Below are 27,984 nucleotides of genomic sequence, written 5' to 3' on the forward strand. Positions count from 1 at the left end.
ATTTATCACTCTCGTGCATATATTTAGTGTGTCTTTATTTTTTCCAAATAGCTTATAACTGTGTTCAATTCAGTGTTGCATTGGTCCCCACAGGACACAAATGATGAAAGCTTAAACTTTTGTAAATGGAAAGTAATTATTTGTAGGGTAGTTAGGTCCCATGATATATTTATAGAGCTTTCATACCCTAGAGTTGTTTTATGAACATACAGATCTGCCAAGTAACATTTATGTAGGGGAATAGAAATGAAATAAATTGGACATGACCTATTTGCTGAAGTGAGAAAATAGGTCTCATCAAGAATTATTCAATAGCATACTTTAAATTCCTGAAATAATAATAACTAAGAATAATTTATTTTAAAAGACACCACTAGTCTGCCAGAGCCAAGGACTGAATTCTAGTTAAAGGTATTTTCCCATGATTAATTATTACCAAAATAGATCCCAAATATTGTAGTCCAAATCACACCGGAACACAGATCAATATCTCCACCAATAAATACGAGTAAAATACGTTCCTTAATTATCTATAAATATTTATTATTGTATCATGATTAAAATGTCAATAAGTTCAAAATAGTAGGGAATACAATAGATTAATGCCACTTAAAAATGCCTCATGATTCTATATACAGAAATGACTAATTAGATCCTAAAATCCACACCACCTTAACACAATGGATATAATAATAACATCAGGCTCCAGGGAATTAAGGGTGTCAGAACGCAACTGACGGGAGGTAATCATATAAGCCTTCTAGATAGTGGTAGACACATCAAATGCCTAAGCCTAACTGCCTGTAACTGGGTAACCCCTTTTCCAACAGTGTTAGAGATGAAAGCGCAGGGATAAGGCTACTGGAATGTATTTAAAAATATACCTAAATTACTGTAGTGCTTTTTCACGGAGGCCCAATCTAAGAGGTGCACGGGTCCCCCGTGCAGCGGGGAGCAGGGACCCAGCTCTCACATGAGAGCCATGGCCCTGCTCTAAAAGCCCGAACCGGCAGGTGTGACGATCTGGGCTGTTTAATGCTTTAAATGCCATGGGCAATGGCACCCTCCGCATGTAAAGCACTGACAGAGGGAGTGGACTCCCTCTGTCTCCCTTCGGCATCCCGCAAATGCTATCGTAAGGTGCCGATGTGTGTAATGGCTGCATAATGTACATACTGCTGAACTGGATGAAAGAGAAGCACATCTGGTCATGGTGTCAGAGGAAGAGCCCACAGCCTGACAACGGTCATGTCACCCCAACTGTTATCGGCAGAGCGACAGAAAAAAATGTGAGCACTGCTGAAAGTGTATTCTTTCCACAGACGAACAGAAAAATCCATTTTAGGTACAGGTCCCCTTAATAAATATATAACATATGAAATATTTAAAATTATTTCTATAGAGGGCTAGGCAGGAGCACATGGCTTTATAAGGAAGTTTCTTCTCAAGCAACATAACTACAGTAAATCAAATCGAAATAACAAAGATCAATTGCTTGTGTGCACAAACCATTACTTGTATAATTACAATTGTTTACTTTTATTACTCCTGCATAAACTTCATTTATTTCTTTCTCAATGGTTCAAATGCTGTTATATTGTAGAAAAGACATGGTTTACATGGGCCATTAATAACATCTTTAGAAAACAAACAACCGTGTATTAATGAGAGAGCATTTCTCATTGAATATTCAAGCCCATAGGAGCAAAGATTTATTAAATTCTAATGAGATCCAGGGAAGGATTTTAATATCTATAAAATATTTACCATTGGTACTGTCAAATTCAGTTCAAACATTTACACTAAAATGAACCTGATCTGGAGGAATACAGTTGATACCAGAAGTTTACATACACTATATAAAAAGACACATATGCATGTGTTTCTCAATATCTGACATGAAATCAGAATAAACCTTTCCTGTTTTTGGTCAATTAGGATTACCATAATTATTATTATTTGCCAAATGCCAGAATAATGAGAGAGAGAGGATGTTTTAAGGCATTTTTATTACTTTTTGCATTGTCAAAAGTTTACATACACTAATATTACTATGCCTTTAAACAATTCTGGACTGCCCATATGATGATGTCATGTGTTTGGAAGCTTCTGTTAGGTTTGTTGGCAACATCTGAGTTAATTAGAGACACATCTGTGGATGTATTTAAATGCACACCTGAAATACACTGCTTCTTTGTGTAGCATCATGGGAAAGAAATCAGCCAAGATATCAGGAAGAGAATTGTGGACTTGCACAAGTCTGTCTCAACCTTGGGGGCAATTTCAAGATACCTGAAGGTGCCTTGTTCATCTGTACAAATAACTATATGCGAGTACAAACAAGATGGGAATGTCCAGCCATCATACCGCTCAGGAGGGAGACGGGTTCTGTGTCCCAGAGATGAACGTGCTTTGGACGTACACGTGGATATCAACGCAAAAGACCTTGTGAAGATGATGATGGAAGCTGGTATAGTATAGTATAGAGGCAAAGACCAGTTTGTAACTTAAAAACTTCAGTGTTCTATTCACACTTATGGCAACAAAACAGTACGACAGTCCATTTGCAGTTTTGGTGTTCGTTCACACCTAGACAGTTCATACAGCAAGAGTCACCTGTTATCCTAAGTGTTAGTTCACACCCGATCGGCATTGCTCAGGACAGAGCAGACCTCCCAAACTCAGGCCTCCAGCCTAGCACACGGCTCAGATCCCAATCCAGCGATTGCCAGAGTTCTTCTGTCAGAGAGAGGCGTAATTACCACTAGCTGATACTGCTGGCTGGGTTTTTTATATAGGCCAGTCAAGACCTGGCCTGGAACGTGGGGAGTAGTCACCCACCCAGCACTTTGACAACTCCCAGTAAGAGCTGTCCTGGATCAGCTATTACAGCTATACTAAATAGCAAGGTGTCAAACAGCAACTGCTGCTGACACATGAAAACTGGCTCTTACTCCACCAAGGCCAGGAACCTCGGTGACACATACCTTCTGTCAACGACGGTCGCTTGCGCCTTCCTACACTGGTAAAATTGTGTCAATATCCATAGTGAAATGAGTACTGTATCAACATGGGCTGAAAGGCCACTCTGCCAGGAAGAAGGCATTACTCCAAAAGAAACATTAAAAGATTAATGTTTGTAAATGCACACAGGAACAAAGACCTGCATTTTTGGAGACATGTCCTGTGGTCTGACGAAACTAAAATTTTACTTTATGGCCATAATGACCATTGTTACGTTTGGAGGCAAAAGGGAGAAGCTTGGAAGCCTAAGAACACCATCCCAACTGTGAAACACAGGGGTGGCAGCATCATGTTTTGGGGTTGTTTTGCTACAGGAGGTGCACTTTACAAAATAGATGGCATTATGAGGAAAGAAGATTGTGTGAAAATACTGAAGCAACATCTCAAGACATCAGCCAGGAAGTTAAAGCTTGGGCGGAAATGGGTATGGACAATGACCCGAAGCATACTGCCAAATTGGTTACAAAGTGGCTTAAAGGGCTTCTGTCACCCCATTAAACCGTTTTTTTTTTCTTTACTAATAATCCCTACACTGCGATCTCATCATACATAAGCTAATTAATGATTTTCGTTCAGTAGAATTTGTTAAAAATCGATTTTTGAAATATGTAAATTACCTTGCTACCAGCAAGTAGGGCGGCTACTTGCTGGTAGCAGCCGCATCCTCCGATGGTAATGACGCCCCCTCTGCTTGTTGATTGACAGATCCCGTCCGCTGGCCCTTTCTCTGCTGGCCCTGCCTGTTTTGATTCAATATCTGGCGCCTGCGCCGCGGCTGTACCTCTCTTCAATCTGCGCAGGCGCACTGAGAGGCGGCCACTCGCTTGGCCGCTCGCTCCTCAATGCGCCTGCGCCGATGACGTCACATCTACACCCGGCGCAGGCGCATTGAGGAGCGAGCGGCCAAGCAAGTGGCCGCCTCTCAGTGCGCCTGCGCAGATTGAAGAGAGGTACGGCCGCGGCGCAGGCGCCAGATATTGAATCAAAACAGGCAGGGCCAGCAGAGAAAGGGCCAGCGGACGGGATCTGTCAATCAACAAGCAGAGGGGGCGTCATTACCATCGGAGGAAGCCCTTTAAGGATAACAAAGTCAATGTTTTGGAGTGGCCATCACAAAGCCCTGATCTCAATCCTATTAAAATTTATAGGCAAACCAACAAACATGGCTCAGTTACACCAGTTTTGTCAGGAGGAATGGGCCCAAATTGCAACCAACTATTGTGAGAAGCTTGTGAAAGGATATCCAAAACGTTTGACCCAAGTCATACAGTTTCAGGTACCAAATATTAATGAAATGTATGTAAACTTTTAACTTTGCAAAAAGTAATAAAAATGCCTTAAAACATTCTCTCTCTCTCTCATTATTCTGGCACTTGGCAAATAATAATAATTATGGTAATCCTAATTGACCAAAAACAGTAAAGGTTTATTCTGATTTCATGTCAGATATTGAGAAAAACATGCATATGTGTCATTTTCTATAGTGTATGTAAACTTCTGGTTTCAACTGTATATCCACATTGAATCTTGTGCACTTAAATCATGTAGTAGTTTGATTCATGGCTGAGATTGGTATACCCATTTTATGCAGTGGACAGGGTGGCTGGAGTCTCGGAAACAGGCGCGAGAGGCGTGCTACTCTGTTTCCGTAGTTCTTATTCACTTCTCTGGCAGTTTCAGATACAGTGTGGCGCAGCTCACTCTGCTGTTTCCATAACTCCAGCCACTTTGGTCAGTGCAAAGAACAAGAATGTCTGAGGTGGGAATACCCCTATAACAAGTCATTTACGTGAACATGATAGGTTCCCAGTCTCTGAAAGTAAACAAAAAGTTCCCATTTACTGACAAAAAGCAAAGGTCTCGAAAATTTTAAGCACAAAGTAGATTAGCAAGTTGTATGACTTTTTGTTGATACCACATAGAAAACTTAATTTACTAAAAAGAAAGTTACACACTTTACTAAGCAGTATGTATTCTGTAAAATTTGAGGATACACTTTAGTCCAATATCCCCAGATTAAAAAAAATCCATACAGTGATGAATTTATAGTAGTGGTTCCCAACCCATGGCTTGCAAATCCATTCTGTCTAACTCTGTAGGTGTTTTGTGCTACAGCTACAGAAAAAGATTTTGTTTCCACATTTACAGGGGTGTTTAATATTGATGACCTATCTTCAGGATAGGTCATCAATACTTGATTGATGATGGTCTCATGGCCAGGACCTCCGCCAATCAGCTGTTTGAAGAGATTGTGGCACTTCGGCACTTGTGGCACCTCGACCAGTGACATCACTTTTATCGGTGTCATAGCGTAGAAGCAGCTCAGTCCCATTCAAGTAAAAGGGTCTAAGCTGCAATACCAAGCACATCCATTTATACAGTGGATGGCACTGTGCTTGGTTTGGTGCAAGGAGGCCATGGCTCACCGAAACACTTTAACCTCTTCAAATCTCTGATCAGAGGGAGTGATCGGTGTCTAACATCCACTGGTTAGGTATTATTTACCTACCTGAAGACAGGTCATCAATATTAAACACCCAGAAAATCCCTTTAAGGGCATGAGTATTAAAAAAGTTACAACATAAGCTGTGAACAACATGATCTTGTAATTTTTAGAACTTCGATGTTTGGAAGGGTTTTCAGAATTTGAGAGTTTTTTAAATCTACAATTAAGATTGCACTTTTCTATACAGAGGGCCACTGCAAAAAACAAAATAAAAACAGTATATATTTTTCACTGGGTGACTCTATGAGCGAGTAATACAGTGGCAAACGCTGGAGCTTACAGTCCGGAGCATACATTGCGGAATCTATGCAACGTATACGATTGACAAAGGAATCAGACTGCACAGAGCCTAAAACAAGAACCACTTTTTAATAAAGTAAATAATTAACAAAACACACATAAAATTTAATCGCCTAGACGTAGATAAAATTAATTTAAAGGGGTTGTCTCACTCCAGAAAATGGCATTTATCATGTAGAGAAAGTTAATATAAGGCACTTACTAATGTATTGTGATTGTCCATATTGCCTCCTTTGCTGGCTGGATTTATTTTTCCATTAAATTTTACACTGCTCGTTTCTAGATGTTACGGCCGGGACAAAACCTGCTGCCTATGCATGCTCCCACTCCTGGCCACCAGAAAGGCTGGTGCTTTTTCCTATAGTGTGCAGATATGGCCACTGCTGCTGGATTGCAGGGTGATTATAACCCCTGAATATGAACAGTGTATAAGGTGATGGAAAAATGAATGAAGCCAGCAAAGGAGGCAATATGGACAATCACAATACATTAGTAAGTGCCTTGTATTAACTTTCTGTACATGATAATTGCCATTTGTTGCAGTGAGACAACCCCTTTAATATATTGATAACCTATTAAGGCTGTAAAATGTGTGCCCATCACTTTTTCTTATCATACGCTATGCTAATGAATACAGTAACATAGTAAATAATACAAAAAAAAATCCTTAGATATTAATAAGAATCTACTTAAAAATGTCCCTAAAAAATCTACTAGCGAAGCAATTCTCCTAGTGAACGAAGTATTAATATTCCTTACCGGAGTTGGTTCTTCCTTTATTTCATGTTTTGTTGGTTCCCTTGTGCTTCTTATTTTTTCCTCATACCAGGCTACATGGCGGTTTTATTCTACTGATTCCAGTCGAACATACCTGACAGCCACCTGGCGATATTATGAAAGTATTCTACCACCTCTCAGGCATGTATCAATGCTATGAATGATGAATAAAGCCATGACTTGTACTGGTTTACTAATCTGCTTTTCAATTTTGTTTTATCCCCGCTCCCTTCTGCCTTGTTTTCCTTTTGTTTTTATTATATATCCTGCACGTAGTGTGTATGGCGTAGTTATGCGGCTGATGAGAAATCGGTTTCCATTGCTACCTGGAAGCCTCATTTGAAGGCCTTGCATACCTGCAGCCCTACAAAGTAGGTACAAATATAGCAGCTGGTGTTGTTCATGATGTCTGTTTAACCTATAGAACACTAGTATTCATGTTGGTTTGTCTCTTGAATTTTTTCTACATTTAGTCCTAAATTATAACTTATGCTAATAAATCAGACCATAATCTCCAGGCTCCAAATTAAAATCCCATTTAAGAGATACAGATATGGCATTCTTTAGTTTGACCACAGGAGCAGGAGACACCGTTAATAGAGCATGTCTACACTATCTGTGTACAATTACCATAGTGCGTTCTGCAGAGCTTCATTAATAGAGAAGCGCTCCCAAGGTCAAGTCAATGAATGTGACATCTGTATTATGAAAAGAATGTATACTTATTATAAATTACATGAAATTATTATTTTTTACTATTATTACAAATCAGAACATGTTAGTTGCTGTGCTAATTTAAAGGAGTATTCTGTTTTCATGAAATTGATAACCTATCCTCAGGATAGGTCATCATCTTGAGATTGGTGGAGGTCTGACTCTCTGCACCCCTGTTGATAAGCTGTTTGGAGGGGTTACGGTACTAGTGTAAGAGCTGTTCAGTGTTTGGCTGTGCGCCGTCTACATTGTATTGGTGGTGCAGGGTAATTACAACTGCCTGTTTCATTCGGGTAAATGGGAGAGGAAGCTGTAATTACACTGCACCACCAATACAATGTAGGTGGAGGTTGAAGAGAGCGCAGTGCTCGCATGAGTGCTGTGGCTCCTTCGAGCAGATGATCAGAGAGTGTCAGGAGTCAGACCCCCACCGATATGATATTGATGACCTATCCTTTAAGTTTTAAAATAAGGTGAAAATATATTAAAATATAATATTCTATGGATATTAATTAGTGAAAATGGTGAGTCCTAGTGTAAACTCTGGGTTAAATATTTAAATGAAAGCTGTGATATAAGGTATAACACATACCTAGAGAAAGGTATTAGAGATATTCCATATAATTGTGATTGCAAAAAAAAACATACTTTCTGCTTTTAATGCTTGATGAGTGACCTCAATATAGTTAGAATAGGCTTTTGCTTGAAGAGGCAGTCAAATGACAGCTTCTATCCATTTGCAGTATAAGGAGGGCTCCTGTATTACATGGAGAGCAATTTATTGGAATGGCCACAAATTAATCTTATACATTTTGTCAAGTGATAACATATGATAAGCCAGGGGTTAAAGAAACTGGACCCATAGCAATCAGCTGATCAATGCACTGACTTCCATTTAAAACATGGTTGTCATCATGAGACTAGCCCTTGAACTGCACCTTTCACACTGAATACTGTCTAATGTTCTTGTATTTATTTTATATGCTTACAATACCACAGCCATAATAACATCAAAAGAATTCTATAATAAATGCATCCATGTCAACCCTATTCCATTCAATAACCCCCCCCCCCCAACACACACACACACAAACTCCACACACTTTACCAATGAAACTGGCTGAACTGTTGTATGTGCGCTTGGCAGCTGAAAGCACCTGTGTTGGTCCTATGTTCACGTAACCAGTAGTTTATATCCCAGTTGTCACCCATTTATATAGCACCAACTTATTCCACAGCACTTTACAATTACAAGGTACATGTACATACAAAACCATACAGAGTACCAAACTAATGAACAAGGACCCTATTCTACACGGCATCTGTGTATGTGCAGATATGAAGTGCATATAGAATAAGAGAGAAGGATACATTAATGCCACCCACATCTTCTATCAGTCTCATCAAAAATAGTTCTCCAGATTCTACAAATTGCTACACAGTTCTACAAACCGGATTCCAAAAAAGTTGGGACACTATACAAATCGTGAATAAAAACTGAATGCAATGATGTGGAGGTGCCAACTTCTAATATTTTATTCAGAATAGAACATAAATCACGGAACAAAAGTTTAAACTGAAAAAATGTACCATTTTAAGGGAAAAATATGTTGAATCAGAATTTCATGGTGTCAACAAATCCCCAAAAAGTTGGGACAAGGCCATTTTCACCACTGTGTGGCATATCCCCTTCTTCTTACAACACTCAACAGACGTCTGGGGACCGAGGAGACCAGTTTCTCAAGTTTAGAAATAGGAATGCTCTCCCATTCTTGTCTAATACAGGCCTCTAACTGTTCAATCGTCTTGGGCCTTCTTTGTTGCACCTTCCTCTTTATGATGCGCCAAATGTTCTCTATAGGTGAAAGATCTGGACTGCAGACTGGCCATTTCAGTACCCGGATCCTTCTCCTACGCAGCCATGATGTTGTGATTGATGCAGAATGTGGTCTGGCATTATCTTGTTGAAAAATGCAGAGTCTTCCCTGAAATAGATGACGTCTGGATGGGAGCATATGTTGTTCTAGAACCTGAATATATTTTTCTGCATTGATGGTGCCTTTCCAGACATGCAAGCTGCCCATGCCACACGCACTCATGCAACCCCATACCATCAGAGATGCAGGCTTCTGAACTGAGCGTTGAAAACAACTTGGGTTGTCCTTGTCCTCTTTGGTCCGGATGACATGGCGTCCCAGATTTCCAAAAAGAACTTTGAATCGTGACTCGTCTGACCACAGAACATTTCTTCCATTTTGCCACACTCCATTTTAAATGATCCCTGGCCCAGTGAAAAGGCCTGAGCTTGTGGATCTTGCTTAGAAATGGCTTCCTCTTTGCACTGTAGAGTTTCAGCTGGCAACGGCGGATGGCACGGTGGATTGTGTTCACTGACAATGGTTTCTGGAAGTATTCCTGAGCCCATTCTGTGATTTCCTTTACAGTAGCATTCCTGTTTGTGGTGCAGTGTCGTTTAAGGGCCCGGAGATCATGGGCATCCAGTATGGTTTTACGGCCTTGACCCTTACGCACAGAGATTGTTCCAGATTCTCTGAATCTTTGGATGATGTTATGCACAGTTGATGATGATAGATGCAAAGTCTTTGCAATTTTTCGCTGGGTAACACCTTTCTGATATTGCTCCACTATCTTTCTGCGCAACATTGTGGGAATTGGTGATCCTCTACCCATCTTGGCTTCTGAGAGACTTCCACTCTGAGAAGCTCTTTTTATACCCAATCATGTTGCCAATTGACCTAATTAGTGTTAATTGGTCTTCCAGCTCTTCGTTATGCTCAAATTTACTTTTTCCAGCCTCTTATTGCTACTTGTCCCAACTTTTTTGGGATTTGTTGACACCGTGAAAATTTAAATCAGCGTATTTTTCCTTTAAAATGATACATTTACTCGGATTAAACGTTTGATCTGTCATCTACGTTCTATTACAAATAAAATATTGACATTTGCCATCTCCACATCATTGCATTCAGTTTTTATTCACAATTTGTTTAGTGTCCCAACTTTTTTGGAATCCGGTTTGTAGATAATAAGCAACAATCTAACTTGTGGGCTTTTAAATGTTGGTCATATGGAATTGTCTCAAAGTCTGAATTTATTTAAGACTACAGGAGAGTAATATAATCTATAAATGATGTAAAATGTTATTATTCTATTTTTCCAGTATTTCGATAATTTTGGTCATTTTACATCCCTATGGTGACTAAAAAAATGATATAAAAAAGTTAAACAAAAGTTAAAAAAATTAAAGAAATATTAAATTCCCCCTTCCCTCATTTTATAGAAATAGACATAAAAATAAACATCATTTGAATCACTGCATTCAAAAATAGGCAAATTATGAAAATATTAATGTATTTATCATGTACGGTGAACACTGTAACTTGAAATTAAAAATGGCCAAATCAGCCTTTTAAGTTTATTTTTTGAAAGCATAAAAATTTTACAAAAACGAAATAAATATGATATCACTGTAATCATAATAAATGTTCAATAAAGGTAATGTCAAATTTCTACTGCTAAGGGCACTTTCACACTTGCGGCAGGACGTATCCGACAGGCTGTTCACCCTGTCGGATCCGTCCTTCCGCTATTTCGCCATGCCGCCGGACCGCCACTCCGTCCCCATTGACTATAATAGGGACGAGGCGGCGCTCCGGCGCAGTACGGCAGTTTGCGGTCAGAAGCCGCCAGACTAAAAATTCGGACATGCAGGACTTTTAATCCGGCAGCCTTTCGCCGTGCACTGCCGTACTGCGCCGGAGCGCCGCCCCCAGTCCCCATTATAGTCAATGGGGACGGAGCGGCGATCCGGCGGCACGGCGAAATAGCGGAAGGACGGATCCGACAGGGTGAACAGCCTGTCGGATCCGTCCTGCCGCAAGTGTGAAAGTACCCTTAGTGAACACTGAAAATAAGAAACTAGTGAATCAATGGCAGAATTCCATTTTTATTCCAGTTCCACCCAATTATTAATTTTTTCCTGCTTCCCAGTACATTATATGAAATATTGAATGGTGCCATTAGAAAGAAATACTTGTCCTACATAAAACAAGCCCTCATACAGCCATTGGCCAATCTGGCATTTCAGGGTGCCCAAGCAAAATAATACCCAAGGAGTCCCCATCGAACCGCTAAGCTCTGCCCTATCATAATGTAAGCGCTGCATCGTCAACTTGCTAGGCTCCACTTTCAGCTTTGCAGTGGTTTTTTTTGTTTATTTTTTTATCCATCCGCTTGGATGAAAAGGTGAGGTTAATTATGTCTATCACCAGAAACCGCAGGCTATAGCAAAGTAACATTTCACCAGGCAAATCTATTTTCATTATTTTGTAATAATTATTCTATGTATTTTTTAGAGAAAATTCTGTCTGCTTAAGCATATCAGAAAAATGCTGTAGAGCATTTATTATTTCTTTGTTATGTATGTACGTTTCATCATTCTGTGTATTATTTTTCTAAATTAGTATGCACTGACTTTTGAATAACAGGAAAAACAGCAACCTATTTTTGTCACAGCGTTCTCTGCCAGACACAGATCCAAGTCTTTTATGTCTGTAATTCAAACTGATTTGATTAACCATTTGGCAGAATTTGCATAGATGCTATACATTACATATACAGGACCAATTTGTTAACCCATGTAAAGTCTGAATGTGGCTGTGTAGAAATATTCTGTAGGCTTGGTTGTGCTTTTGATGTCATGGATTAGAGTAATGCATGTACATATAGTAAGTACTCCCATAAACAAACAAATGGGACTCTAGCCTGACCTGAAGAATTGCAAACATCAAGACCAACCAAGGTAATTACCTGTTTGCCACACTAGACCACCAGGTAAATTAAATGGAATCAGTCAACAGTATTATACTGAGTTGATTTCCTAAAATGATTGAGAATCTCCAGTGCTGAAGTCCTGATATTCATGATTCCAATTGTAGGAAGAGGGTATGTAAATGAGCTCTTAGCAAGCTTTGCCTCTAATACCAACAGATTTAAGGTAGCTAACCTATAAGTTAATGTTTAACCTTTTAAACAGGCCTTGAGATATGACTCGTCTGCAGACAGCTGTTTTGGGGAGATTACCTCTAATCGGTGAAGAGCACTGGCTTAACTGGGTGAGAGGCCTAGGTCAGGATTCAGGGGATACTATATATACTGTACTTTATTAGAGAATTATGTTAACTTTTATTAGAAAACTACTTGTAAAATTTTCCCTTGGCCATAGTCTAACTGACTAAAGATGGCTAACTATGTGATGCAGAGGCAAGCTTCTCAGCCTACCCCTTCTCTCCCCAAGCCAGCCACTGCCTCCCTTTATATGTAATATATCTTGCTAAGAAACTATAATTTGAAAAGTTTATCTACATATTTGATCTGCTGCCAGCACTGATTAGCATCCCTGGTTAGTGCTGGTAAGGTAGAAAAGAGTGCTGCTACCAGCAATCAGCTCTGGCAGTAAGAGTACTGTGTTGCTCTATACCTACTGGCAGCACTAATCGCTGGCAGCAGCACCTCCCTATCTTCGAAATTCTAAACAGGAACACACTGGAAGTGGAGCCTGCTGCCAGGAATTAGTGCTCACAGCAGATAAAATATACTGTACATGTCACTGACCAAATTAAGAATAGCTAAAGAAAAACGTTTGCATGCAGTTTTTTTTATTAAAACTCCCTCCTTAAGTGTGTTACATAATTAAGTACTGATTATTTCTGTCCCCTTTAATTATTAGACCACCTTCTATATTCTTTGTAGTGATATTCCTTGTAATGTAGTGAGTCAGGGATAGTTAGATAACATATACAAAGAACCCCATTGTGCTGAGAATTGCACTCTGGACATCCTTAGAAGGAGGGACTGAAAGGTATAAACCTTTTTGTACAAAGAAAAATAACTGGAACTCCAGGTAGGATGTTGTCTGTTTTACCTTATATTCAATCCTACTTAGTAAATATTTTTATCACTTAGCCTGTTTAAGCCTATTTAAAACATACCTCCATTTTCACCCAGGAAGACCCCTGACTTGAGCATCGGAGCAGTTCATAGTCCGATGCTCTCCTTTGCCCTGCTCTAAATCGCGCAGGACAAAGGCATTTTCAGGAGTTCCGGTGACGAACCGGGCTCTCCATGGGGCTGCCAGGAAGCCCGGTGACATCACCGGCACTGATGGGTGTGTTTAGAGCTGCCCTAGCCAGTAAAACGGCTAGGGCAGCGCTAAAGCACGCCCATCAGATCCGGTGATGTCACCAAACACACTGCCGGGCGGAAGCTTCCACCCGGCAGTGTGTTTTTTTGTAAAAAAAAAATGAGCCCTTGCCCTGCGCAGTCTAGTGCAGGGCAAGGGAGGGCATCGGAGCATGAGATGCTCCAATGCTAACATCATGGGGGCTGCCTTGGTGAAATTATGGGTATGTCTGGATTCAGCTCTAAACCCGGACAACCCCTTTCAGTATATGACAAAAGTAAACACTCACTGTCCCTACACATTTAAAAAAATTAATTTATAGGTTAACTTCAAAAGGAATCTGTTACCAGCAACCATAGCTATGTATCTATGAAAACAGTTGGATAGGGAAGTCGATGGTGACAGATTCCCTTTAACAACAACTACATCTGTATAACATATTTCTACAGCAATGCTAATTGCATCCAGTTATAACTGTTTTGAGTGTAAGGCCTCATGCACCTAAACATATTACTGACCTTTGTAGTATAAATGCGCAATATAATACACATTGCAGTGTATGGGCCTGTTATGTATGAAAACTGTATCAGCCTTATTCCAAAAACACATATCACAGTAGCAAAAAAATTTTACTTTTACTCCAGGATTCATAAAAATACAAATTCTCCAGCTAGCATCATGTGTTTCAATAGAAATCACAAGTATCATACACTAAAGTAATAATAGCAAAAAAAAACTGGGGCTGCTTATCCGGGGTGATATAGCAAAATAATAAGCGAGCCAAGCTAACGTGCAGATTCTCTTCTGTGGATCAAGAGGTCAATATCCCAGATATTTTCCAAGGGGTATGTCACTATCCAGTGCTACAAGGAGGCAGTCACTATCCAGTGCCATAAGAAAGCTGGTAAAGCAGTGGAGGCTTCTTTCATCCATATTACACTGCTTATATGTCATTTTTCATCCTACAAAATTCCATGATAAACCATCAGTAGGAGACTCTAATGGGAAAATGCAAATCACTCTGTGGTGGAGAATCTGGTTATAATGAATCCTGGAGTAAACTCTCCAAAGCATTAATAAATGTAGCCATTCAATACAATATATTCTAATATGACATTTTGAGATGTTAATTTGGAGCCTAGGGATATTAGGTCTTTGGAAGGTATTTTTAAGCTCTGTAAAGAGTAATTGTTGGACAGACGTAATGATACGATTACATAACCTGGTTAAAAAAGACTATATTTGCAATACAATCAAAATATATAAACAATTTACATTTGTTTTCTAAATTGTTCCATGAGAGACAACTACTATTAATTGACTTGAATCTACTTCATCACCACAGATACTTTTTATTCTTATTAAAAGTCTACAGCTTTTTGTAAAGTTTGTGTCAGTAATGCATTTGCCTCACTGAGTGCTTTGCCAGTCTGCTGTGATATGTACTGAGCATGTTGCATGAGGACTGTGGGGAAAACATTTGTGATGTGTTTGCTTTGCTATGGCTGTATAAACTATAGCACATTGTATGTTGCGTGTCCCAAAATTAATAATGATTGGATTTTTCCTATTTTATGCATTGTTTAAATAACAATATTAATACAGTTTGCTTAATTACATTGTTTTTTATTCTTTTTTTTTATTAACTAATACCTGAAGGAAAGAACAAGGAGAGACATCTGGAAGGTTTGTAGACAATGATTTATTCTCCATTGGCTGTGTGTGTCTATATGCAGTGTGTGTGTGTGTTTGTGTGTATGTATGTATGTGTATATATATATATATATATATATATATATATATAACATATGAACCATAATGTTTAACACTTAACAGAGGTTTGAATTCCAAATCTGAAAACCTGAGGTTACACAGTGAAGTCACATGCAAGCTTAAAGGGAACCTGTCATCATGTAAACTGCAGGCAGCATAGAGCAGGAGTGGCCGAGCAGACTGATAAATATAAAAGCTGTCATTTATACACATATCCTTTGCTTTTTTGCCCTGTGCAAAACTATCGGCACAGGAGGAAGGTGTTATCAGTGATTGATAGTATTGTGTGTACTGTATAAGAGTACATAGAGGGATAGCTGTCGCCTGTCAGTCACTGATAACACCTCCCTTCTTTACCGATAGCTGTTAGAAACAGCAAAGATATAAATGAATAAAATCCAAGGCTTACTGAATCTTTTATTTTTATATATATATATATATATATATACATGGAAAGGGTCAGGCAGCACTCCCTCAAGTGCAGATGTAGCTGTGTGGGTGCCCGCGGTGGTCCCTCGATATGGGACAAATTCAGTAGAGAAAGAAAGTCCGCAGCACTCCTTCAAGTAAAAAAAGTGTAATTTATTCACACATGTCAGACAACGTTTCGGTCCTCTCACAGGACCTTTTTCAAGTCAAATGACTTGAAAAATGTCCTGTGAGAGGACCGAAACGTTGTCTGACATGTGTGAATAAATTACACTTTTTTTACTTGAAGGAGTGCTGCGGACTTTCTTTCGCTCTCTCTCTCTCTCTCTCTCTCTCTCTCTATATATATATATATATATATATATATATATCAATCTACTCGGCTTCTTCTGCTCTATAACAAGGTACACATTGAATTTTGTGGTGACAGGTTCCTTTTAAAAATGCCAATATTCCCAGCCTATGCACATAAAGTTGCATGTTAACTTGCAAAATGTCCAATATGGTTGCATACGCCTTAGAAGTTGCATTGGAATGTATTTTTTTATTTGGCTCATATGTGACTTATAATTACCTTGTAACTCTTGTCTGGTAACCTAAAAAATCATTAAATAACTGGGTCTATTACTGGATATGATACAAGCATTCAGGACAAATTAATTAATAGTCACTGCAACAGAGTTAGGAATATGAGACACAGGCACAAAGGGCTTTTATACCAGGTGCAAATCATATAGACTACCAACACATTACTTTCTATTAAAGACTTCTAAAAGTTTATTTTTTGTACAGTGAAAATGTATATATGCTTATCCTGCCAAAATGCAGTGTTCATTTCAGAAAATAACCTAGGGAATTGTAAAAGCAGGACATTCTTAAAATATAGGGCAATTATTAATATTATACCCTTTAAAATCTGATGACATAAATGCTCTACTGCAGCGTGCTGTTAACTGCAGCCTATAGTCTGTGAATAGATTTTGTGAAAGAGTCTGAGTAATGTGCTTTAAAGGGGTTCTCTGGGAATAGAAAAAAATAAAAACGTCAGCATAATTGGTCATAAATACTTTCACTTAGCAACAAAATACACATACTGTCTGGGGGAGGGGGGGTAAAAACTGTTGTAATTTCAAACCAGCACCGTATTGTGCCAGAAACCTACCCTAGAATGTATATAGGATGGGTTGTGTGTTGCTTGAGACCTACGTGAGGGAGGGGGGTTGTAATACTCTATAGTGTTTCTTTTTTCCTGGCTAAGATTTTGAACGTGTGGTTCGCAGCTACAGCATCAGAGCTGGTGGTTGTTTAGCTGAGGAGACATCTTGTGCTTTTCCACAATCAGCTGCAGCACCCGCAGTTCATGCCTCCAAAATTCTGTCAGGCTTCCAGTTAGACTGAACAGGAACAATGTACAGTATTATGGCCATCTTCTTTACATTCTAGGATAGGTTTCTATAATAGGACAGCGGCCGTTAATATTTATAAGATTACACTCCCCTCCACCCCCCCCCAAAAAAAAGAGCACCTGTTGCAAATTGAAGGTAATTATGACTGTATTTTTACTGACTTTTTTATACTTTTTTTTTTCAATTCCCGAAGAACCCCTTGAAAAGCAAGTCCAATAATATTCTATCATTACGAAACCCCAGTTCTCTAATACATTAGTGTATGAAATGTGATGATAATACATCCAAAATTGGTGTAGTTGGATTTTGTGATTATATAGATAGCCATGTTTTATCAGTTATCAGGGCTGAAGGGGCTGACTCACAAGGACCATACATGTTCATATGCTCTATTGCGCCATATCAATGTCACAGTGGGGGATTCCTGGAAATCTGTGGATGCTGGCAGCTTCTCCTAGTAATAAGAACTGATTGCCAGAATTTCTGAAGCCACCTAGCAATCAGCTCACTGTCTGGTAATCCTCTGTAGCAAAAAAGATTTTTCTGGTGGCAAACATGCTTATTTTTTTTTTTACTTTGTTGTAATGAGTATCTTGATATCTCAGCCACTTAAAAAGGAATTTCTAGGTGTCATTATTCACTCAAGGAGATGACAATTAAGTGTGAGAATTTTACAAAAACATTCCAAGTGCAATCGTATAAATTTTCATTGTCACACTCTTACTCTAATTTGCAATAGAGAACATTTCTGAAATTTATTTAAAAAAAATTCTCTTATTTCTATTCTCTGGTTCAGTGCAAATGTAGTGTTTCATTATATATATATATATATATATATATATATATATATAGTTTTTTCTTAAGGTTTACTACTTTTCCACAATAAAAACTCACCGCTGCGAGGCCTACAACATTTTTTTAGCTTTCTTTCGACAGAGCTGCGTGAGGGCTTTATTTTTGTGGAACGACTGTAGTTTTCATTGGTACCATTTTGGGGGACATAAGACACCTTAAAGTAGCACTCCTACAAAAAATGTATTCTCTGACCTGTTAGAAAGATACATTATGTAAACTGTAGTTTGTAGTGAAGGTAATCTTCTTACCAGTGTCTGTATTTGTAAGTAATAACCTCCCTTCTGATCCTCAGCTGTGTAATGTGACCAACACTCTGATCTCCAGCTGACACAGGACAGGAAGTCAGTTAGTCCTCTATTCATTCCTAGACTGACATTGAGGCTCCCATAGGAATATGTAGTCAAAATGACTTCCTGTCCACACATAAGATGCTTTGTTATTTGGAGAGTCTGATTGCTGGTCACATGACACAGCTGAGAAACCGAAGGGAGGGGATAACTCATAACTATAGACTCTGGTGAGAAGATTACATTCATTACAGTTTACATCATGGACCTTTCTTATCGGTCAGAGGATAAAAAAAATTGTGGCAGTGTTTCTTTAATACAAGGCAGCTACTAATGTATTGTGATTGCCATATTGCCTCCTTTGATCGCTTGATTCATTTTTTAATTACATTATACATTGCTCGTTATGACCACCTTGTAATCTAGCAGCATTGGCCGTGCTTGCACATTATAGGAAAAGATATCAGCCTATGCACACTCCCATGGTTCTGGCAATTAGAGAGACCAGTGCTTTATCCTATAGTGTGCAAGCACGGCCACTGCTGCTTAATTGCAGGGTGGTCGTAACCATGGATACAAGCAGTTTATAATGTGATACAATTTTTTTTTATCAAGCTAGCAAAGGAGGCAATATGGAGAATCAAAATACATTAGTAAGTGCCTTGTATTAAATTTGCCTACATGATAAATGCCATTTGTCACAGTGAGAACCCTTTTTATTATTGATACATATAAGCAAAAGCTGCCTACGCCTATTATGCCTTCATTCTCCATTTATTTTCTATAGTTCTTCTTTTTACTGGTTCATCAAACATTGTATATTATTGTACCCATTTTTTAAGGTTTTAGAATTTAAATTCCATTGATGACAACCATTATTAGTTGTTTTCCAGAATTATTGGTGTCATTTTTTTTTAAAGATAAGTAGACTTATATTAGTCTCATTCTGTGGTTCTATATCACATACTGTTATTCCTGGTAAACACCACCTATAAATAACTCTCTAAATGGACATAATTTGTTTAATTTTTTGGTTCTGTCCATGCTATCTACCCTTTCCAGTGCTTCAGTAACCAGCTCCATCCACTGCACAATGGACGGAGCTGTGTAGTACCAGGCTTACTCTGAAGCAGCTATTCATTAGGAATATATAAGATATTGATGACCTATTCTACAGACAGACCAACAGTATAAATATGCTGGAAAAAAACCTTTTAAGTTTTTATTAAAAAAACTGATGTCTTCCCTGTAGAAAAGGTTTGGTGTGTTTTCCTTCAATGTTTCTTTTATCACCTTTTATTGTGCAGCCTTTTATCTCATGCAGGGCCGGCCTTAGGTGTTCAGGCGCCCTGTGCGAGCTAACCTTGTGGCACCCCCCCCCCCCCTCCTACACCTGGTCGCATAAACACACACAAAGAGTGTTACCTGCAGTCCTATGTAAAACCACAGATAACACTAGTGCTGATAATGTGGTAGTGTTACCTCCGGTCCTATGTAAAACCACAGATAACACTAGTGCTGATAATGTGGTAGTGTTACCTGCAGTCCTATGTAAAACCACAGATAACACTAGTGCTGATAATGTGGTAGTGTTACCTTCGTCCTTAGTGTGCCTTCCTGTGTCTATCGCACGGACTCCCTGCTGGCGGCGCTGCCTCCTCTTCCTTCTTCTTCCTCCGCACAGAACGTCCTGATGCAGCTGCGTCAAGACATAGGAACACTGTGGGCATGGTGATGGTGACACACAGGAAGAGACACACACACACAGGGACGGACACACACACATACATACAATAAATATGATCACATCACAGTTCCTGCCTGTCTGCTTTGGTAAAGCTGGGCATAGCTGGGCTATGCCAGGCTTTAGCAGAGTGGGCACAGGACAGTGGACACAGGGCACGATATGTATGCAAGCACAGCTGAGCGAGTGCAGGGCAAGGGCCTGCATACACATTGCTCCTCCTGCCTGTCATACCCCCCCCCCCCCCACACCGGGCATTTTGGGGGGCATTAGGGGTTGGATGATGCGGATTGTGCACATAGCCACCAATCATATCCCCCCCTCCTAAAGGTAACTGATGCGCTGGGGGAGAGGTATATGATTGGTGGCTATGTGCACACTCAACATCAGCAGCTAGGAGTTAAAGTCCAACCCTTAATGGCCCCCAAAATCCCTGGGGGGGGGGTTGATGTAGGAGCAGGAAAGCACACTGTCCCCCTGTCCTCTATGAGCCCCCCTGAGTCCTCTCTAAGCCGCCCCCTCCCCCATTGCACACTTCTCCCACTCCATGGGCCAGTGGGCTGGCAGCAGCACATCCCCTCCAGCCCCCATGGCACATTTCTTCAAATACCTACTTGTTTTTTTGCTTTGTAGACTGTAGTGCTGCCGTGTGGGCCTTCCTTGCTGTGGCTGCTGGCTGGCGCTCGGGTGCGCTCCGTCTTCTCTCTGGGGGTGGAGCTCAGTGGCAACGTCAAAAGGGAAGACGTGCCTGTGCGGCAGCTACGCTCCAGCAGCCACTGGTCTGCTCTCTTAAAGAGACAGGCAGGCCAGCCAGGCAGCAGAGCGGAGCTCAGAGTGGCCGCGGGCCCCGCCCCTTCCTCACTCACTTCAATTGTCCGGACTGTGCGCTTTGAGCGCTGTGTTAGTCGGCCGCCCGCAGTCGCAGAATAATTGTGAGTAGAGACTCCTCTAGACTTAGTTCACGGCGGGCTGTCGGCCGCCCGGCGCCCCTGTTGCTATGGCGCCCTGTGCGGCCGCACAACCCGCACACCCCAAAGGCCAGCCCTGATCATGGATTCCCTGGGAAAAGACTATTGATTTTCTATGCTTCCAGTTTCAATATCTTTATTTTTATTTGTTGGAATATTGTTTTTGTCCCTTTCGGTATCTCTGTATAGTTTGTAATTCAGTTTTACTTTTCTCTTAGTTATTTTTTTTTTCATTTCTCTTATTCATCTTTGATTATATTTTATCTTGTTTTCTATACATTTGGTCTACAATATGAAATCATTTCTACACTCTCTTATAGATAGGGGGTTTCCAGATCGTATTTTATTTTATTTTTTAAAATTTATTTAGAGTTTGAGCATTAAAAGTTAATGATTGTTTGCCATTATCTACTACAGGCCATGTCTTGGCTATAGCAATTAAGTTTTTCAATCTCAAAGCATGAGATCTGTTTCATTTTGTTTTTTTTCCTCTTCATGTCCAATTACAACAATTACAGTAGTAATGAAAAAAAATGAAGTTATTTTAGCATTTTCAACTGCCTCATTTCTGCTTCCAAGATAGGTGGTCTTATTGTAATCTATTTCCTTCTTACATCATACATTGGCATTCCAGTGTGAAGAGGCTTTCTCAGCATGATCAAAACTATTAGACTAGACGTACTGACTGGTAGGCTTGATTATGCTGATTAAAATTTCTGTATGTTAAACAGCTTCAGAGAGATCACAATTTTATTCACATGCAAAGGAGCATATTGGAGCACCAGGGGGTGGGGTTGAGTCCTTGGTGCACTGCTTTTTTAACACCCCTGTGTTCTGCACATTCCCCCACCCCTTAAATGACAGGGCTAGACATCAGCATGCTGAGGGCAGAGCTGTGTCGTGGAATGTACATATCATATACACTACTTACCATAGTCTTACCATGTTGAGAATAATGGTTTTCTAGCCTTAGAAAGCTAATACATATTACTGGTTTATTCACAGGCACAATATATGATTAAAAAGACATTGGTAATGTCACAGACGTTCCTGCGACATGTGGCAGGAGACGGTGAGACTGACAACACATGGTTTGATCTGACATGCTTTCTGTTTGGATCAAATGACGTCTGTGTTGTTTCTGTTGCTTGCTACACCTTCTTCTTTACCCAAGTGTGGCTATTATGGTCATTTTACCTTCTCCATTTATTGTTGTGTCTCCCACTATGCTATGCAGTTTATAGCTTCAGTTTGAGTTGTGGATAGCTGACTTGTGGATCTCAGCTGAGTTCCTGGTGCTGCCATAGCCACTTGAAGTTAAGTGTTTTCTTTCCCTTTTGTATTTTGTTTGAGTTATTTTGTGTGTTGCATTTCCCTGTCATTTGTATTAAAGCTATTTGTCCTTCCTTTTGGAGGAAGAGGTTGACTCCATCCTGACATTAGTACCAGGATCCTATAGGGTGAGTTAGGACATTAGGTATTCCTGTGTATGAACTCACCTACCTCTGTGGTCTGTTCATACTGGTAGTAAGATTATGGTTTTACTAGGAGGTGTCCATCTCCTTATCCTAGTTTCCAGGCCTTATTCCTTCACCCCTTTCCCTTCTATGTTTGGTGTGGTGTTTCCCTCCCACACCCGAACGTGACAGATAATATGTATTACCTTTCTAACTATAGAAAACCACTCTTCTGGATATGATAAGGCTATAGCCTGGAGTTAAGTGGTCAGCGTTGCATGTAGGTGTCCAAGGTTCAAATCCCAGGATAGACTTCCAGATTATTTTCTTTAGTTATTTTTTTTCTCCCTCATTTAACCTAAAATATAATAAATATAGCCTTACTATATAGAGGTTTTCTATGCTTAGAAAGCTAATACATGGTTTATTCACAGGCACAATATATGATTATAAATACACCATTAATATGTGTTAGCTTTCTAAGTACAATGTTGAGAGGTGTAGTTTTCTATATTTAGAAAGCAAATGCATGTTACTAGTTGGTTTATAATTATATATTGTGCCTATGAATAAACCAAAACAGTGCTCCAAGGATTCAGCCCACTCTATGGTGCTCTGCAGCTGTTTAACATACAGACAAAAGAAAGGTATCATTTTAATCAGCATGATCAACCCTACCATGCTGACAGAGGCTCTTTAATTTTAATCTTAACATGCCAATCTTCATCACCTGTGCAAGACATTTGTGTATATAGCTATAAAACTGTCATGGTCAGTGGCTGTGCTTGAAACAAATTTGGCATTTGTGGCCATTTACAACACTATCCCCAACAGGCTACATCTAATATCCTAATTGAGTCTCAAGGTTATTCCATTTTTCTTGGTTGTTTATGGCCTCAACATTGAGATACAGTGTATTCTGATGTTTGAAAAAGAACATACTGTACTATGGTTAATTTGCTAGATGTTGATGTAAAAGTAAACATTGTCGGTAATTCTAGGTTAGATAGATTTACAAAATTATGATAACAAAGAACAACTGATGTTTTAAACAATGCATATATAGTTGTGCAGTCTGTTTACTCCTCAAACCAAGAATGGCAATTCTGACATTTAGCAAATTGGTACAGCCTGCTATTAACTAGGAAGAGGAAAAGGGAAAAAAAGAAGAAAAAAGAAATGAGTGAAGATAGAAAAAAAATTGAATAAATTATCTTAACAATAGCCCTTAGTTTAGAAATGTAAGAAAAGAAAAACAAAAAGTAAAATACTGCGGAATAAAAAGACACGCAGACTAGTGTAAAATGTGTTACTTCAGCATAAATTATTGTGTCGTTATTTTGCTATTTATATAAGCCAGGGATATGATTTGGATTAGTGAGTCTCTAAGTTCTAATGATGTCTGGTGGCAGTAGTTATTGTTTGTTAACTAATTTAAAATCTTGATCATTAGCAAATAGCACAAAATAAACAACCAGAGGATATTTATAGTTATTCTTACTCTTGCGTCTTGTTATATCTTTTTATTTGACTGTATATAATCAGAACAATGTAGTCAACAGAAAAATAAGTTCACAAAAAATCATATTCTCATAAGCATAGCTCATAATAACCAATATTTTTATCCCTCCAACCACACATACAAATACATACACCTTATATTTGGATATTTTTTAGCTGCTGAATTGTACCTTTTCATTGTGTGATTATGGCATAAGTTTTACATAGGTTTGCTACAGTTTTTGTGAAAAAATACAAAGAAATTAAAAAAATAAAATACATATATTTTGTTTTTAATAAATGTGTATTTTCTCTTTTACACAATCATTTATCAAAAACTACAAAAAGTATTTCACAGTCACAAAATAAATTCTTGACCTCTGAGGCCTTCATATCTGGATCTACTGGTAAATCTATGAGAGGTGCTGTGTTGATCATGATACCTTAAGCAGGCCATACACTACCCATTTCAGTCATCAGTTTGACTTGCTTTGTCTGTGAAGGTTGTTGTTCTGGTTAACAAGATCATATATTAACACAACGAACTGATGACTTGACCTTCTGTCTTGATCTGTTGTCTGAGCCTTTAGTGACAGGGTGCAAATCTGTTGTGTGACACAAACAATTTTCCAAGTATTATTTACAACTGCATGTGACAATTAAAATAAAATCAAAAATTGCATCTGAGTTTTCTCTTGTAGCTAGTCTCTAGCACAGTCTTCTGTGTCACATAAAACAGCAAATGACAGCAATAAGTGGTCAGAATCAATAATTATGAATGCCAGATATCACTAGTGTATGGCCAGCTTAAGTTTGCTTACTGTATGATGAGTCACAGGTAGCCTCTCTGTTTCTGTGATCAAATTGGCTAACAGATCCAATCTTCCTCTGATTCAAAAAATAATGTATGTGATTTTTGTGACATTTTTTTATTTTGCAAATAAGCAATGTTTTTTCTCCTTTTTGGAATATAAATGTATGTGTACAAAAATCAATTGGCATGTAGAAACTTTTATCAGCTCTAAATTGAGATTCAAACTGAGTGCCTTGTACAAGTACATTCTATGACCTAAATATGATCACCTCTCTTTTGTGTGAAAACAGAATGGTTTTTTTTCATGCACTGTATATGTTGTTACATTAGATCTCAACCTCAAGGCTGACTACCTCTGAAACTGGAGTAACTGTATGTTTTAGTTATGTAAACTTAGTGTGGGAGTCTAAGTTTGTTAGATAGAGAGCATTAAAATGTATTTACCAATATCAGGTAAATATAAAAAATGTATACACATAAACTGTTTTAAGAATTCAGTATCATAAGACAGTAAAATTTTCTTACATAGTTTAAGTTATACTTGAGTCCCGTTATTAATACTTGTTCTGTTGTGCTCAGTTCAGACTAAGTTTATGTGTTTTTCTTAGTACATACTGGGATCAAATCAGAAAGTGGAAACTAAATTTAAAGGAGGTCTTTTAGCACATTTGAGCAAGTTGCATTTTTTACAACAATAGGAATGGGCTGGGAAGAGCATGACATACATGTCTTCTAGAGATGAGCGAAAAAATTTGGTTCGATACAAATTTATTTATGGCAAATCGCGTTATAAAATTTCCTGGCTGCAGAGAGCCTTTATAGTGGTGTAGAACACTGTGCCTTGCAGTAACACGCATAGGGAGTCTGCTGTGGTAGAGAAACCATACTGTGAGTCAGTATGTCATGCAGATGACAGGCGTTGCTCTTAGAATCACTGCACACTTCATTTAGGGTACTTTCACACTAGCGGCAGGATGGATCCGACAGGCTGTTCACCCTGTCGGATCCGTCCTGCCGCTATTTCGCCGTGCCGCCGGACTGCCGCTCTGTCCCCATTGACTATAATGGGGACGGAGGCGGAGCTGCAGTGCAGCACGGCAGTGCGCGGTGAGAGGCCGCCGGACTAAAAAGTCAGACATGCAGTACTTTTAGTTCTGCGGCCTCTCGCCGTGCACTGCCGTGTTGCGCCGGAGCATGGGGACAGAGCGGCAGTCCAGCGGCACGGCAAAATAGCGTCAGGATGTATCCGACAGGATGAACAGCCTGTTGGATCTGTCCTGCCCCTAGTGTGAATGTAGCCTTATTTGGGCAGTTACGGGGCCAAAACTGACCAAATAAATTGTGAACTCAGCCTTATAGATCAATGTTAGCGTCAAGAAGAGCAATCCTTTTACACCGTCGGTAGCTGATTCCACATGCAGGTAGATGTCTACATAACCTGTTCTATTTAAAGCTTATACAAGTAGAGCCCCCCCCCCCCCCCCGACAGAGTGGAGAGGGTGTCAGCAGTAAGCTTGTGTTGACGTCACTGATTATTTTGCCCTTCCTCTGATCCGTCAGAACAATAGCCCCAAAAAAATGGATCCTGCCTGTGGAGCATCCACCTTCACTTGGTCAGCATTTGGTCAGTAATCCATCAATATCTTCTGTGTTTTGTACCCACTCCTGTTTTTAGCTACCAAATCATAAGCCAATTCTGATGTAAAATACAGACCATGTCATGCAGGCCTTTCAGATGTTACATAGTCAGGATCCGTTGTGCGTATCATTTTTCCTTCCTTCTGACAGATCAGAAAAAGGGTCAAATAAATCAGCCAGGCCGAAAGGAAAAATAGTGGCCCAGTCATGAAGTGGGGTGGGTGGGAACAGCATAAGAAGTCCACAGAGTGGCCCTATGACATAGTGGTGAGGTTGAAGCAGCATGAGGAGACCACAGAGGGTCCCAATGACAGAGTGTGGAGGTGGCAGCAGCATCATCAAGAGGCCACAGAGTGGCACAATGACAGAGTGTGGAGGTGGCGGCAGCAGCATCAGGAGGAGGCCACATGATGGCACAGTGACAGTGTGGAGGTGGCTGCAGCATCAGGAGACCAGACAGTGGCAAGGTGACATAGTGTGGAGATGGTGGCAGCATCAGGAGACCGCACAGTGGCAAGGTGACATAGTGTGGAGGTGGCAGCAAGTGAGCATGCATCGGGACATTTGTGCAAGTGACTCGGATAGATCTAGGGATCTAGGCGCCATGTCTTCAGTTCCCTGACCAGCCAGATTTCCTGGACAGCCAGATCTCCTAACCAGCCAGATTTACCAGCATCTGTTCCAGGACATAAAGCAGTGGAATGACGTTGTTGATCCCGTAGTCCTGGCCTCCTCAAATGGCCTGAGCAAACAGCAGGTGTCACGCATGAGCTGCCACTGGCTGACATCGAAGTTACACAAGGGAGTACTCCTGTCCGCTTGGATCATCAATAAATCGTTTATGGCCTTTCTCTGTTCGTATAGTTGGTCCAACATATGGAGGGTGGAATTCCAATGGGTGGAAACGTCGCATATCAGCCTATGTTGGGAGATGCCATTCTGCCGCTGCAGCTCAAGGATGGTGTGTTTTGCGGCGTACAAGTGGCTGAGGTGCATGTAAAGAGTGGCAAGGTGGCATAGTGTGGAGGTCGCAGCAGCATCTGGAGACCAAAGAGTGACCCAGTGACACAGTGGGAAGGTGGGTGGCAATACCAATACCAGCTGAAGATGGTGGGTGAAAGAAGGAGCACTTGGCATCAGATGTGTGGCATCAGGCAGGTGGCAGCATCAGAATAGTAGCTAAGGCAGGTAGCCAGAAGAAACCGGTCTCTTTTGCCAAAGTGTTGGTGTGGCGCCATGGATGATCTAGTCTGATGCATCAGGCATTGTTGGGTGGATGCTATTCTGCCGCTGTAGCTCAAGGAAGGTGTGTTTTGCGGTGTACGAGTGGCTGAAGTGCATGCGGTTTCCAGGCCATTTTAGGATGTCTTGCAGATGGGTGGAAGACTTCAGAAACTGCTTGACATCCAGATTCAACACTTGTGCCATGCAGGGCGCATGGCTCAGCCCTCCTTGACGCAGCACCGACACCATGTTCTTCCCGTTGTTGGTCACCATGGTTCCGATTTTGAGTTGTCGCGGAGAAAGCCAGGATTCGATTTCTTGATGAAGGACATGGAGCAGTTCCTCCTCTGTGTGACTCCGTTCGCC

General features: G+C 40.0%; 1 protein-coding gene across 5 annotated transcripts in view; it reads left to right on the plus strand.

Annotated features, from left to right (window-relative positions):
- Window positions 1-27,984, plus strand: part of KCNQ5 (potassium voltage-gated channel subfamily Q member 5) — a 661,517-nt gene that overhangs the window by 546,564 nt on the left and 86,969 nt on the right. For 4 of the 5 annotated variants that reach the window (XM_044291364.1, XM_044291365.1, XM_044291368.1 and 1 more), the window contains exons 8-9: window positions 6,884-6,978; window positions 15,183-15,209. In XM_044291364.1, coding sequence (XP_044147299.1) covers window positions 6,884-6,978; window positions 15,183-15,209 — 122 coding nt within the window. The remainder of the gene's footprint in view (window positions 1-6,883; window positions 6,979-15,182; window positions 15,210-27,984) is intronic. The other variant, XM_044291367.1, reaches the window with a different exon arrangement.

Source organism: Bufo gargarizans, chromosome 4 (assembly GCF_014858855.1).
Source record: "Bufo gargarizans isolate SCDJY-AF-19 chromosome 4, ASM1485885v1, whole genome shotgun sequence".
NCBI classification, from domain to species: domain Eukaryota; kingdom Metazoa; phylum Chordata; class Amphibia; order Anura; family Bufonidae; genus Bufo; species Bufo gargarizans.